This window comes from Coccidioides posadasii, chromosome 1 (assembly GCF_018416015.2).
Source record: "Coccidioides posadasii str. Silveira chromosome 1, complete sequence".
Classification (NCBI taxonomy): Eukaryota; Fungi; Ascomycota; class Eurotiomycetes; order Onygenales; family Onygenaceae; genus Coccidioides; species Coccidioides posadasii.
The window spans coordinates 5,247,483-5,261,844 of NC_089407.1; the positions used below are offsets into that span (position 1 = coordinate 5,247,483).

Sequence of the window (14,362 nt, forward strand, 5' to 3'; positions counted from 1 at the left end):
GCTATTCTGGTTACGTCACCCCGCCTAAACACGCGAGCCTCGTCGGTGCGCCTGAGAGCTTTTTCTGCTCGGCATTTAACTCGAATCGGCCACAAGAAGCCGCAAGACCGCATCATCACCTTGATAGGAGTTCACATGAGGGTCTTATGCCCAAATGGTAATGATTGGTGCATGCTGACCTGCTTCTTCCTGACCTTCCTAAGTCCAAACCTAATTCCAGAGCTTGTTTGATCGATAGCTCAATCGGCATTCGCACTGCTCCTGAAGGCCCGCGGCAGACATCCCGTCGATCATAATGAACTGTGCGGATAATTAAAGCAGTGCGATGTTTTTTTCTAGACAATGGCAACTGCGATTTATGTGGATCCAGCTATCCAGCGACTCTTAAATGACAAGCTTTATGACAAGAGGAAACAGGGTGCCTTAGAGTGAGAGCTACCATCAACGCTACAATCCGGCGATGACCAGACTGACGCCAAATACAGGCTCGAAAGAGTGATTCGAGAAGCCGTCGCAAAGGGAGATCATGTTAGAATTAGAGGAATAATCGATCAGCTATGCCGCGACTATGCCTACGCCGTTCATCAGCCTCACGCGAGAAATGGGGGGTTGATAGGGTTAGCTGCAGCGGCTATTGCGTTGGGATCAGTGAGTTTCAATTTATCATGCAGAGTATATATATTGAAATGCAATGAAACTAACAGAGAGGGTAGGAGGAAGTTGCACCCTACCTTACGTCTATCGTTCCTCCAGTTCTCGCCTGTTTTACCTGCCAGGATGCTCGCGTCAGATACTACGCCTGCGAGAGCATGTACAACATTGCGAAAGTGGCGAAGGGAGAGATATTACTATATTTCAATGATATATTTGATGCTTTATGCAAAGTGGGTGTCGTGCCTTTGGTGGTTTGGTAGTAACGAAACTAACTCCCTACCTTTTGGGAATGTAGCTGGCTTCGGACTCAGAATTATCTGTGAAGAACGGTGCTGAGCTTCTGGATCGCCTAGTCAAAGACATTGTAGCTGATTCCGCTGCTTCCTACGTTTCGGTGCTGGAGGCATCTCCCAAGGATCAGGATGAGAACGAGGAGGAGCTCTTGGAACCTCCAACAGCGTTCTCGCTGGCAAGATTCATTCCTCTCCTCAGAGAACGAATCCATGTCAACAGTCCATTCACACGCAATTTTTTGGTTTCTTGGCTAACCTTGCTTGATACAATACCTGATTTGGAGCTTGTTACCTATCTGCCAGCGTTTTTGGCAGGCTTATTTAAATTCCTTAACGATCCTAATGGGGATGTTCACACTGCCACCCAGGGGCTACTTGAACGGTTTCTTGGGGAAATTAAGAAGATCGCTCGAATTAAAAAGGGAATCGCCGAGAGTCGACGTGATCGTGATACCGGCCAGTCCAAAGATTCGATGTCAAGTGACAGCATGAGTGTGAGTTCTGAACGGAGCGATATAAATGAGCCGAGTGAAAATGCGATTGCGGATTCAGAGTCCGGGACAGTGAATGATGATCAGACTATCAATGTCTATGGTGACTGGGTTCCTGGACAAGACATTCATGTCGACCATCCCAAAATCCTGGAGATTTTAGTTGGGTTTGTTGACACTGCTTTTGGTATACGTTGGACTCCCTCTTTTTCATATCATGTCAAATTGAATGCGTGCTTATGTTTCCAATAGACGAGGAGATTCAGTTGACGGCACTACGCTGGATTGATAGCTTTTTCGAAATAAGTCCCGAAGACATCCTCCAATTTGTTCCGCGGCTACTTTCACAAGTCCTACCTGCACTGTCAAGTGGATCAGAACAAGTATGCCAGGCTGCAAGCCGTGTGAACAACTCTCTTATGCAGTACATTGTCTCTTTACCGGAGGAACCCACTAATGATAGTCGATTAACGCCGCCTCCTCGAACTTCAACAACGAACTCTAAGGACTCAAATGAACGTAGAGGATCAAATCCCATGGGGAAACTTCCAAGTTCCACACCAGGACAACGACCCTCGCGTCCTCAGTCAACGGAAATAACCCCACAAAGTACCGAACAGCAGGCCCAACCCCAGCCAGCAGCAGATCTCGATTATGCAGCAGCAGTGAATGCGTTAACCCTCCAATTTCTCAATGAGAACGAAGCGACCAGGGTGGCTGCCCTTACATGGCTGATAATGTTGCACAGGAAGGCTCCTCGAAAGGTTCTAGCATTCCACGATGGAACGTTCCCAGCATTACTCAAAACCCTCTCGGACCCTGCTGAGGCTGTGGTGACGCGTGACCTTCAGCTCCTCTCCCAAATTTCAAGGAATAGCGAAGATAGCTATTTTACCTCTTTCATGGTGAATTTATTGCAGCTCTTTTCTACAGATCGAAAGCTTCTCGAAATTCGCGGCAACCTTATCATCAGGCAACTTTGTATGAATCTTAGCCCCGAGCGCATCTATAGGACTCTTGCAGATTGTCTAGAAAAGGAAGAAGTAAGCTTTATTTTGTTGAAGGCAATATATCCATGCTAATAGCTTCAAGGACATTGAATTCGCCAGCATTATGGTCCAGAATCTAAATAACAACCTCATTACAGCACCTGAACTGGCAGACCTCAGAAAACGATTAAGAAATCTGGAAAGCAAGGTTCGTCATTTTATCTTCTATCTCGTGCTCTAGCTCAAGATGCACTAGGAGGGGCAAACGCTTTTCATGGCTTTATTCAGGTCATGGTGCCACAATGCCGTGTCAACGTTCTCGCTCTGCTTATTAGCCCAGGCTTACGAGCAAGCTTACCACCTTCTTCAAATCTTGTAAGTTCCTATGGGAGTGATTTAGTCTAATTTTAGCTCTCTCACTGACAATTTGTTGCAGCGCTGAATTGGAGATGACAGTCAACATGCTTATCCAAATCGACAAGCTTGTTCAACTTCTAGAGTCACCAGTCTTCACATGTAAGTTCCTTATAGCATTAATTTGGCTTCTACATGTGGAACTCTAACTCATGGTACCGTTTAGACCTTAGACTTCAACTTCTCGAGCCCGAAAAGTATCCATATCTTTACAAATGCCTCTACGGGGTGCTTATGCTTTTGCCACAAAGCTCGGCCTTTGCCGCTTTGAAAAACCGCCTCAATAGTGTGAGCAATATTGGTTTGTTCCATACTGTTCCCAGGACGTACGTATCCCAATCCAACATAATATCTTGTTCCTCCCATGGCACTGGAATGTGTGTTTTTTTCCTTTTTTCTTTCTTCGACTCACAACCTTGATAGTCCTGGAATTGGCGGTTCTTCTACACCGTTAAGCTACGAACGACCCACGGGCAGACTCAAACGAGAAGAAAGTGTAATCCGGTGGGTCGATCTATTGGATAAATTCAAGATAGTGCAAGAAAGATCGAGACGATCACGGGGATTGGGCCAGCGAGAATTTGAGTCAGAAAAATACCCTTCCTCTATGGCTGTGGGATTGGCTTCTGCCGCTCTGGCCGATTCAAACAGTGGAAGGGAGAAGAATGAGGCGTCCGGTGGCGGAGCTGGTGCTCGTTCGGGTGAAACGGGTGCGCCGCAGAAAGGGGCTGGACATAAGGCAAGATCATCGCTGGGGAATTTTGGTCGGCTGAGTAGTATCGGGCAGAGGAAGCTGAAGAAGTGAAATTTGGGGTGGGCAAAGTGGTTGTATGTCGCCCCAGGATGGACCGGGACACACATACGACTTTCCCCGAGTGAAATTTTTAGAGGTCGCATATGGATGCTGAATACCCTGTTGATAATTCCGCAGTCAAAGGAGTTAATGTTAAAAACGGTGTGATAAATCCATGGTCCAGGTTGCAGCATAAGCAAAGAATGCAGTATATTTTTCAAGCCCATATATCGTCAGGAGAACATATATACATGAAGTTACATCCACGTACAATAACATGCATGCTGAAAGTAAATCCAAATTACAAATTTATCCATAAATGTGTTATAAACACGGCCAAAAACGAAAAAAAAAAGAAAGGTCCGTATAGGCGTCACAGTCGAATTACCAAAAAAATGGGGATCCTTATAAAATATTTTGTTTTAACATTTGTTCATTGCTCCTCGATAAAGCTTGACGTGTCCGATATATCCGGAGGTTGAATATATATATGTCGCTCGTTTGCTCAAAGGTCGACGTTACCTTTTAATCGTTGGTCGTTTTGCAGGTGTCACCTCCATCGGAATTTGCTGGAGGATGATCTCCACCCGGAACCGGTATAATTCTTGGACACAGTCGCCGTGGAGGAGTAGGGTGACGAGCCAGTGCTGTTGGCGTAAACATATTCGCCGTCAACGTAAGTGGCTCCTGTGGTAAATGTGCTCCGATGTTTGCGTCGGGCATACCGCTGCTCAAGGCGGTAGAGTTCAAGTTCTGCGTGACAAAGAGGGGTTAGGACAAAAGAGCGAGTCCATTCTTTTCAGAGTCAGGAAATTGCACGAAAATGTGTTTGACATACTAGCATGCAGTTTATCGAGGAGGTTCATTTTTGTGGACTAAGGATTGGAACGACGTTGAGGGTGGAAGCGATCGTAGGTATTGGTATGGCTTTTATTTCCTCGTTGAGCAAAGGGCTACAACTGGTCCGTTGTGGAGTGCTCTCCGTCGTGCGAAATGTGTATGTAAGTTGGTTGGAGTTGGATGACAGTCGGTGCATCGGACTCCCACAAGGTACCTCGTTGGATATTCTTTGGCTTCCCCGCTTGACTATGAAAAAGGCATTCCTTTTTACCCCGACGGGTAATGCAATTGAGTGGCTCACGATCAAAAATGAACCAGTCTCTGGGGGGATTTCTAGGGAGGGTCGTTTGCGCACAGGATATCGGTGGCTCCGGGGTTCTAATTGATCGAGACAACCATCAAACTAATGAACGCTGAATCTGAAAGGCGAATGGCAATGGTTTGCGGGCGAAGTGCAGGGTGTTTGTGAGCTGATGATTCGATTCAGCCGCAGCGCGACGTTGGTGTTATACAACAGAAGCAAGGAAGAGCGAAGACTGGATTTAAACAACAATGAACGGACAGATGGTTTCTCTGAAAGAATGAACGAACGAATGGAAAATCAAAGAACGAGGGGAACGAAGGCCCAGCTTGTGGTCGGCTGTCAGGGCGAGCGAGAGAGAATGGGCTGGCGAAGGGAGGGATGGCCTGGCGAGGAAAAGGGACGGGCGGAAAGCTTAGCTAATAGCAGCTTACCTAAGTGGGTGGAAACACGCGACGCTTAGACATATCGGGCTAGGCTGGAGGATCCGGCTGGAAGTTTATTTTCACGCCGAGAATCGCGGCGGCAAAACCGAGGCGAACTCAATCACGCTGTGGACGAGGTGCTGGTAGCAGCGCTCTCACTTTGCTCCTGAGCGCATCAAGTCGCCATTATTGTCACTGTCCTGACAACATGGCTGTGAGGATGTGTGTTCCGTGATTGGGCATCGCGTTGCAGCCCTACCAGTCCGTGCGAACCGCGTTCGAGAAAATCCAATGAAAACCCACCAATAAAAACCCTGTTCCTGAGCAGTGTTCCCGGGGCTGACCCCTTGTCGCAAACCCGCCTAGAACTCCATTCCTCGTCCTCCGAGCACAGCCGATAGAACGGAGTCTCGTCTTTTTTTTTCTTTTTGGTCTTGGATCCGAAAACCCAACCTGTTGTCCTTTTTAGATAACTACTCCGTATGGCCGCTCGCTTCATAAACTTTGGCGGGTTGCGGGGTGGAAGGCATTCGATCCCACTCAACTGGAGTCAAGCGGGGCATTTGGCCGCGCTTGTTGCCAAAGACTGTTCTACAGGCCGTGGGGAATTTAGTCTGTTATGCATACATTCACCGTTTGGCGACACATTATTTTTCACCAGGAATCCCTGAATCATTATATCAAACCCGGAAATAAACCTCTATATCCAGAACCATGCAAAATGCATATCACATGCATCGAAACTTTTCGTTTGTTGGTATGTATGTATATGTATGTATGTATGTATAACACAGATACATACATGCAATGGGTATAATGGTGCTGATTGTCTGCTACAATCAATGTGGAATCGGTGGATCCTGCGGTGGCTGTGGTTGTGATGAAGAGTCCTTGACCCGATCCGGCTGTTCCAATCTCTTTTCTACTTCGAGCTCTTCGATCTCGATTTCTCGCTCACGCTCAGGGTCCTGCGCGAGCGACGTTTCTTGCGCTGTAACCGGTCAACTTAGCATATGTGTGCACGGAGCGTTGTAAGGGGAGGGAAGGCATACCTTTCCAGAGGTCTGAATATACACCTCCCTTTTCTAGAAGCTCGGTATGGTTTCCGATCTCAGCGACGTGGCCGTCCTTTAGGACTAGGATTCGGTCGCTGTCGTAGATCGTACGCAACCGGTGCGCGACGAAAACGCTGGTTCGCGCTTGATCCTTGAGAATGCTGTTAATATTTTGAAGCAGCGCTTGCTCTGTGTATGTATCGAGTGCGGATGTCTAAAAATGAATACCACGATCAGTTAAAGAACCTTCTGTTAGAACGAGAATGAGACCGACCGCTTCATCAAAGAACAGTAGTGGCGGGTCTTTCAAAATCAAGCGAGATATAGCAAGTCTCTGCTTTTCTCCTCCAGATATCATCATGCCACGTTCGCCAACCGGGGTGTTATAACCAGCCGGTAGGCGCTCAATCAACTCATGAATATGTGCTCGTTGCGCGGCCTTTCGTACCTCCTCCGGCGTTGCATCAATTCGACCATAGCGGATATTGTGCTCAATGGTATTGTTGAAAAGTGGGGTGTCTTGCGGTACGACACCTATGGATTTCCTCAGACTATCAAGCGTGACATCGCGTATATCTTGCCCATCGATCAAAATTCGACCTCCCTGCACATCGTAAAACCGGAAAAGCAGCCGTAAAATAGTCGATTTACCACATCCACTCGGGCCAACGATAGCGAACTTTTCGCCCGCAGGGATGGTAAAGCTGACATTCTTCAAGACGGTTCGATCTGGATGATAACCGAACGTGACATTCTCAAATCTTATTTCTCCGCCCTGTCGAAGCTGCAGCGGCTTCGCATTGGGCAACTCCTTTATCGTGACGTTAACCTTTTGGAGGTTGAAAAGTGTCCCCATATCCAACAATGATTGCCTAAGTTCTCGATATACTGAACCAAGGAAGTTCAAGGGAACAGAGAGCTGGAATACAAGCTGATTAATCATCACGAGGTCTCCCACTGTTAATGAGCCAGTTGCAACTCCGTCAGCACCAAAATACATCATCGCTGCAAGTGCACTTGAAAAGATCATGTTCTGACCAGAATTAAGGAACGCTAGAGAAGTAGTGACTTTAATCGACGCATTTTCGTATGCCTTCAGAGCTTTATCATATCGGGAGACTTCGAAGGGTTCGTTGTTGAAATATTTTACAGCCTCATAGTTGATTAAAGAATCAACTGCAACTGTTGCCCCTCGATTATCAGCAGCATTCGCCTGTTTCCGAAACTTCGTTCGCCATGCCGTAGTTGTGATTGTGAACGCCGAATATGCGACCATGGTCGCCGCTGTAATTGCCGCGAACTTGGGCCCATATTGGTAGCTCTGCCCCTGTTAGCATTGTATAGAACGCTGTAAATATGTGGATCAGTACATACCAATATTCCGCACACCATGGATATCTCTAGGGCAGTAGGAAACACGTGGAATACCATCGAAGTGAGTAAAAAGCTAATTCCTTTCGTACCCCTATCTATGGCGCGGGTGAGGCCTCCCGTTTGTCGGCTCAAGTGGAAAGTAAGGTCCAAGCGCAGCAAGTGGTCGAATACATTCCGCGCAACCCTCCTGATAGCCTTTTGTGCTACCCCAGCAAATACGGCATTTCGAAGCTCCTGGAACAATGTTGCGCCTATCCTCGTTGCGCCATCTGTGATAGTTTTCTCATCAGATTCGGTTTGGTAATACGTCGATAGGTCAGGGTACGCATACAAGCCACGATCATGGAGCCCGCAACGGTCCAGGCAGTGCCTCCAAGCGCTGCAAAATCGATATTCATGGAGTCCACAATCTGTTTAAAGTAAAAAGGTACGTTGACGTTCAAGATCTGTGACATGATAAGCCAAATGATGCCCTAGAAAAAGGTAGAATATGTACCAAACACACCTTGCCTCCGATTAAGAGTGAAAGAGCAACGCCCACACGGAGCTTAGTTCCCCAATCATCCTAGAATTGCCCAATCAATAGAGAAACGGAGAAAATACGCCGGACAACACCCTTACTTTAGGCCATAGATATTTTGTCATTTCTCTCATGATGGCCCAATCTGCCTTTCTCTGAGCTTGTCTAGTCACTGTAGCCTCGCCGAAGAGGTCTGGTTTCGTATTTTCCGGTTTAGGGGCCTTGTTCTCCGGTGTAGCCGCATGTCGTGAAGCGTTCTGTGCGGCTATACTCGAAGTTGTAACCTTCTCACCACTATTCTGCTTGTTCAGTGCAGAGCCTTGCGTTGTAAATATCCTCGTTTGACCTCCAGGGCGTATATGTGTTTGGCGAAATAGCTTAAAGTGAGGGGTGCGGGATGTCGGAGGATGAGGGGATGAGAAGCAGCATCCAAATCGCGCTGCTCGGAGCAACATCTTGAAAAAGACTTGACCTCTTGCTCCAGCTGTAAAGGACTTCCTTTGCGAATCCACCCTATCGGGGCATCATGACGTGCGGAAGCCTCAAAATGTCCGCGGTGGTGATGAATGGTGTGCGGGAGACTGCAGTGTCAATTGTCAAAGTCAAGCAAGAAATGTAGCAAAAACTTTGAAAATAATACCTCAGCTATGGATCCGGAAGAATGAATCATGAATCGGACATAGCCCGACCGACTCCGTCTCGTCACTGTGATCCCGCAAGCTGACGGCTTTTCGATCTGCGACGGGGACTTGCTTATCTGATCCGCCGCCATGTCCGCCCATGTTTGTTCTGTTTGCTTCCAACTCCATCCTCCCAAAAGCTGGACGGAAAATACTGTTTACTTGATTTGAATAACGGCCAGAGAAAGCAAATGAGAATTGTATGGAACCCATGAACTACCTGGTCAGGAGAGGCTTTAGGCCTTCCGCCTGGAAGTATGGAAAATGGCGCCCCATTGGGAAGACCGTTTCAGAGCGAAGACGCATATCCATCCAACCCGTGCCCTCAGTTGAATCAAACACTGTTAATGCGAGCTATCTTCCGGCCGCGTCGACTCCAAGTTCTGTGACGTCCCCGGGTTTGTGCATAGTCTCCAATGGTAATTTTATTGATTGCTAATATATATCCAAAGACGCCAGCTTCGAAGTCCTTGGCTCGCCCTATTCTCTCCTCTCCGTTTCTCTCTCCGCGTCCCAGAACCTATATACAAGACGCGGTACGCTTGTCGGGCTAACAGGGAAATCAGAAAATGTACCTTACAAGTCTCTAAATATCCTCATGTGATGCTTTCTGATCAATTCCTAAGGTTGTTTCTACCCTCAGGCTACTTGAGCCTCTCCGACGAGCTGCACTGCGCATGCCATTCCTATATCAAAAGGTTGTTATTCGTGGAAACCCACCGTGGAAGAGGGACTGTTCTAACCCGTTTTCATGACGTTAGATATCCTCCGCCAGTCCTGTTAATGCCCTTATTTCCGTCCGATCCCCAATAACTTCATTTGCTGTTGTTCAACTGGATGGTACAGTGGATTGGATGATTACACAACGCGATGCTTTGCTTTCGTGGACTGGACACGCATTAACCGTGAAACCAACACTCAACAGAGAGCTAGTACGTGCGCTTGGAGGCTCCTTTCTACGGTTCTATAGAAGCTGACTTAGGAAGAGTTTGGTTCATTGGGGTAGTTCAAAGGTGACTGGACGTGGCCTGTTAGCGGTCGTGGGGAAAGGTCAGGTCTATTCAATTAATCTGAGAGCTGGGGAACGATATATTGCCCATCCTAGGTAAGCCTAGTCGGCCGTCGGATCCGTGGTTGAACCCCGTCTAATTGGGATTCCAGCAATGTCGTCGCATACACCATAAATTCTCACTGGCCGCGCCCGTTTCGGTTCAAATCAACTTCTCTAAAGTTCCAGATTCCGAAGCTTGGGCTAGGCACTTTATTGATGAAATCTAATTTCCTAAGAAACTTGGCCGATTCGGACACATGGAAAGCCACTATGAGGATTTTCCACACTGTTCGGACGTGGGCGAGGAGAACTATCTGGGGGGATAGGGTAAAGCTTCCCATTATCTAATTATCTAGCCGCGGCGTTGAAATTAACTGTCGTCTAGTTGTTCTTACAATTTGAAGGACCAGCAACCGTTCTCATTCAGTCGCGAGCATCGCGAATAGCCGAGTCTCTGACGGCCCGTGAAGTGAATGAGATTGCGAGCACTCAACCAGGTGTTACCAGGGAAGCTACAGAAACCGTTGAGGCACGACTTGAAAAGCAATCGCCCCCACCTGCCAAAGATGACGGAATGAAAACTGTGGGCCAGTCTGTTGCTTCTGTTCGACGAGATGGCAAGGTCGAATTCGAAAAAGTTGATGGAGTTTGAACAAAAACACGCTCTTCTAGAAAAAGAGGCTTGCCTGTTTGGATAGTCATAACTTCAGGAAGTGCTGTACTTTTAGTTCTATATACCTATTATCGCTTGTATTATATTCTACTTGCAATGATGATGATATTTTGCATTCGAAGCCTTCGGTAGTATTTCAGCATTGTTGACTTCAGTGGAACACACAGTTTTTAAGATGTGATGACCAGGAAGATTCCTCAATGCCCATGGGTTGGCAAACCGCGGATGGAGATTTCTACCTGCGACGCCCTGATATGGATAGTAGGGACATGTCAATGAAGTATCTCACCGGATCCCGTCTACAAGGATCCGTTGGAGAACCCTGCTACCGATTCTCTAAACTTAGGCTTGCTAACCTGTATGACTAGCATTCTAATTTTACACCAGGAGCTTTCTAAAAATGGATCATGGTAGAAACGGGCACACGCTAAATTCCCACAATACCTGCCCTGCTCTTGAACCCAGGACGATATGTAACAAATAAAATTAAATTGGTTTACGCAACCCAAACATCCTTCCCAACTCCCTCGATCCAGTGACCAAGCTGGTTGACGCCAGCATCCCATTCCTTCAGCCGATTCCTCATTCCCTCAATTTGCTTCATATCCAAAACCTTCGGTTGTACCCAGTTGATTCTCGCAATTTGTGCAACCTGGTCAATCGAGCCCTTCAGTAGGCCCAAACTTAAGGCTTTCATAATCAGATGCTCGATCTCGTTCGGCTGAACCTTGGTTTCTTCCGACATCGCTGCGAATGTGACAGTCCGATCATGGGGTGGTCGACGGAATATCATTTCTGTTAGGGCTGAGAGGGATATTTTCTGATATAGAAAAACTTTGTGCTGTTCGAGGAGGGGATTTTTGCTAATGTTTCCTGCTAGAACATCATAGGCTGTCAAGTCACCACGGTTGAAAGCAAAGAGAAGCTCGCGGAGCCACGAATGTTGCGTTTCTTTGAGTGATTCGAGAATTGGATGGAGTAAGAGTTCGCCAAAGTTGTAAATCGTGTCAGATACGAGTGCAGCTATGCTAAGGTCATATGCTCTAGCAGCACGCTCTGTCGGTGTGAGCTCAACTATGTCGATACAGGCGAGGTAGAGGAGGGCGTTCTTGTAGTAGGATGCGAACTCCATTTTCGCCTAGAGCAAAGCCAACAGTTAGACAAACACGGGACAGAGGTAGTCACAGCCACGTACATGGTAATAATCAGCGTTCACTTTATAGAACGCTGCATGTACAACATTCTCGACAGAATCAAAAGAGTCTAACACCGCCTGCGATGCATCAAGATCTTTCCGCGAACCCTCAAAGTCCTCGAGTCGTAACTTAACGGCAGCAACGTCTGCCATGGCGTAGACATAAGCATCCTGCGACCCAGGCTTGTTGACCTTATCCGCGAGCGCAGTTAGGAAGGCTAGACGTTCCCCATCATCTAGTCAAGCTCCGGGTCAGCACCGCTCTTCGCCGTGCTCCTCGCAAGAGGGATCATTAAATACCTTTACACTGCGTCGATGCCATTAACCCCAGAGACACGAATTTCAACTGGTTGATTTTATCTGCAAAAATAAGAATGAAATTTTTGAACATGGGTAGTCTCTGCGGTGCACTCTCTGACAGAGAGAAATATGTTATCAACGCGTTGGTCAGTTGATGCCATAGCTTTCGTTCCCAAAAGTCTTCGAATTCTAGGAATAGGGCTTGGGATTCGTCGGGAGCGAGCTCGCGCTGCTCGGTCAGGAACTCGGGAATCTTGTCGGCCTGCATAGCGGCGGAAGGAGGTTAAGGTACGGCTGAGCTGAGTACGATTATAAAGGTTAAAATAAAGCCCTATCCCATAAAAAGCAAGACAAGCAGAGGGTCCGATTGGAGCGACAGGCAAGTCTGCGAGATGGTTGTATAGGTTAACAGCTGGTTTTTACCAGGCCACTGAGGTTGGCAGTGATGGTGGTGATGGGTGGTGATGGATGCCAAGCTCGAAAGGTCGCTTCAGTCTCCCGTAACCAGCAAGCTCGCCCGCCTTGCTGACTAAGACATCCCGTGGATCTCGGTGGTGCCGAACGACACGTCCTCAAGTCGCGATTGACCGTGGAGTTGATCACCGCCGCGATTTGCTCCGCCAGGTTGATTTGAAATACTTCTAATGCAACTTGCGGACGGATGATCCTCACTTAATCATGTCATGTAAACGGAGCGCAGAACCAATGGTATGTTGCGCGCACTTTATGCCGCACGTCTGGCTCTGCATCACCCCTCTGGGATGCGCAAGCTCATCCAAAGACTGCAGTGTCTTAATTATTTCCCTTGAATATTTCCTTATGTTGGCTTCTATCTCACAGATTTTGAGTCGCATTCGAACAACCTAATACGCTTAACGCAATATAGGATCTGCATTCTAGTTTTCTAGGGTGCCGTCTGCGCATCACAGTACATGATGCACGAAAAACCATAGATGCCAGACGAAGATCAGCGGAAAGCTGAGACCAATGCTAACTGAATCATTGGGGTAGCAGCTACGAACTTTCGGCGCAAACGCCTCCCCAGATCAAAACGAAATGCGACCAGCCACTCCCGTTGATGAATGCGGGTTGGGATCTGTTATGCTATTGTTGTCAGTGCAGATCCGAGTTCCCATCTAAGGCTAGAACAAGTAGTTAGATGTTCTGTTAGTGACCGAACAGGACACTAGCTGAGGAAAATTAGGTATTCAATGTCCTGATTAGGAAGCCTGTGCCAAATTTGAGTAACAACGCATGCAATTACATCCTTCCCAGCTATTGCAGTGGGACACATTATCAGCTCCAACGCTACTTTCTCTTCCTCAAAGCCTGGCTGGTATTGTAAGCTGTGAGTCCGAGATCGTTCAGGCATGGATATAAGAGGAGGCTGGTTCCACGGGTTAAGTTGTTTTTGTCTCGTGTTCAACTCGAACCAGCAATCCCAAACACATCCCCGGAAAATATACACTATTTTATTTTAACATAATACCAAAGTTATCATGAAGTTCAGCTCAGTTGCAATTCTCCTCTTAAGCTCTTTTGCCTCGGCAGGCTATATCAGCTTGAGCACGGCCAGTGGACGCAGCACCGACACCGGCGACGCGAACAAGGGTTGCTTTGGCCCTGTTGCGGGTAAAGGACCGTATAAGATTACCGCTCATGGTGGGCTCAAGCCGAAAGAGCTTAGGATCTACGCAGGAAAGGATTGCAAAGAGCCAGTCCTTGCAAAATGCAAGGCCCGTAAAGAAGGCGATTGCCAATCTCTCTCGGGCGGTAGCTCAAGTAAGTCAAGTCATAGCTGTCTAGTCGGTTCGAGATGTGGTCCTCTCTGACGCTTTTCTTTGAAAGAAATGACTGGCGCTGTGTGGGGGTGGTTCGCTTGAGCTCCGGTGGGAGTCTCATGATGGGACGATTTGTACTTTAGGAGGAAATCCAGTGGCCGAATGAACTGGCAGAAATAACACGTTTATCAGATTATGCATCCTCGAGTCCCTATGACAAGCCAGTGAACCCCTTTTCACGGATCAACTTGGGGAACTGATGAAGGAGCAATATCATTTTGTTAGGATTGCTAATTTATGTAAATGGAGTGTTGGATTTTCCTCTTACGGTCAACGGGTTGTGTGAAATGAGCATGATGGGAAAGTTAAACTGATATCTGAAAGTTTCGTGATCCTCTGAAGCAGTACCTTTTAATGCTTAATTTATCTTCCCATTAGTTGTCTTTCCGATTTCCGATGGCTATGGAATATGATATGGAGTACTCCGTAGCTCCAGCTCAAACGTAAACATAATAGTGACGGGAGAGTGGTCT

The 14,362-nt window shown here is 47.3% G+C and overlaps 5 protein-coding genes across 5 annotated transcripts; 2 read left to right on the forward strand and 3 right to left on the reverse strand.

The window, feature by feature from the left end:
* The first annotated feature begins 210 nt into the window (after positions 1-210).
* D8B26_001496 (uncharacterized protein) lies at positions 211-3,830 on the forward strand. Its single transcript, XM_066123552.1, has 10 exons — positions 211-428; positions 486-648; positions 714-884; positions 950-1,625; positions 1,691-2,481; positions 2,531-2,635; positions 2,684-2,802; positions 2,864-2,943; positions 3,008-3,167; positions 3,265-3,830. The coding sequence occupies exons 1-10, from the start codon at positions 343-345 to the stop codon at positions 3,644-3,646; spliced, it is 2,733 nt and encodes a 910-aa protein (XP_065979626.1). The 5' UTR covers positions 211-342; the 3' UTR covers positions 3,647-3,830.
* Positions 3,831-4,184: 354 nt separating this feature from the next.
* On the reverse strand, positions 4,185-4,500 carry D8B26_001497 (uncharacterized protein; the record flags this gene model as incomplete). The annotated part of the gene is made up of 2 exons (XM_066123553.1): positions 4,185-4,387; positions 4,473-4,500. 2 exons carry the CDS (start codon positions 4,498-4,500, stop codon positions 4,185-4,187), a joined length of 231 nt encoding a protein of 76 aa, XP_065979627.1.
* Positions 4,501-6,005: 1,505 nt separating this feature from the next.
* Positions 6,006-8,631, reverse strand: ATM1 (Iron-sulfur clusters transporter atm1, mitochondrial). The gene is made up of 7 exons (XM_003065494.2): positions 8,251-8,631; positions 8,135-8,194; positions 7,961-8,075; positions 7,630-7,898; positions 6,530-7,576; positions 6,253-6,469; positions 6,006-6,191 (listed from the first exon to the last, which is right to left on the reverse strand). The coding sequence occupies exons 1-7, from the start codon at positions 8,602-8,604 to the stop codon at positions 6,040-6,042; spliced, it is 2,214 nt and encodes a 737-aa protein (XP_003065540.2). The 5' UTR covers positions 8,605-8,631; the 3' UTR covers positions 6,006-6,039.
* A 360-nt stretch (positions 8,632-8,991) lies between these two features.
* AIM24 (Altered inheritance of mitochondria protein 24, mitochondrial) lies at positions 8,992-10,619 on the forward strand. Its single transcript, XM_066123554.1, has 7 exons — positions 8,992-9,227; positions 9,282-9,400; positions 9,456-9,527; positions 9,591-9,761; positions 9,816-9,934; positions 9,991-10,207; positions 10,266-10,619. The coding sequence occupies exons 1-7, from the start codon at positions 9,032-9,034 to the stop codon at positions 10,530-10,532; spliced, it is 1,161 nt and encodes a 386-aa protein (XP_065979628.1). The 5' UTR covers positions 8,992-9,031; the 3' UTR covers positions 10,533-10,619.
* A 430-nt stretch (positions 10,620-11,049) lies between these two features.
* RPN9 (26S proteasome regulatory subunit) lies at positions 11,050-12,471 on the reverse strand (the record flags this gene model as incomplete). The annotated part of the gene is made up of 3 exons (XM_003065496.2): positions 12,049-12,471; positions 11,749-11,984; positions 11,050-11,691 (listed from the first exon to the last, which is right to left on the reverse strand). The coding sequence occupies exons 1-3, from the start codon at positions 12,314-12,316 to the stop codon at positions 11,050-11,052; spliced, it is 1,146 nt and encodes a 381-aa protein (XP_003065542.1). The 5' UTR covers positions 12,317-12,471.
* Between the last annotated feature and the right edge of the window lie 1,891 nt (positions 12,472-14,362).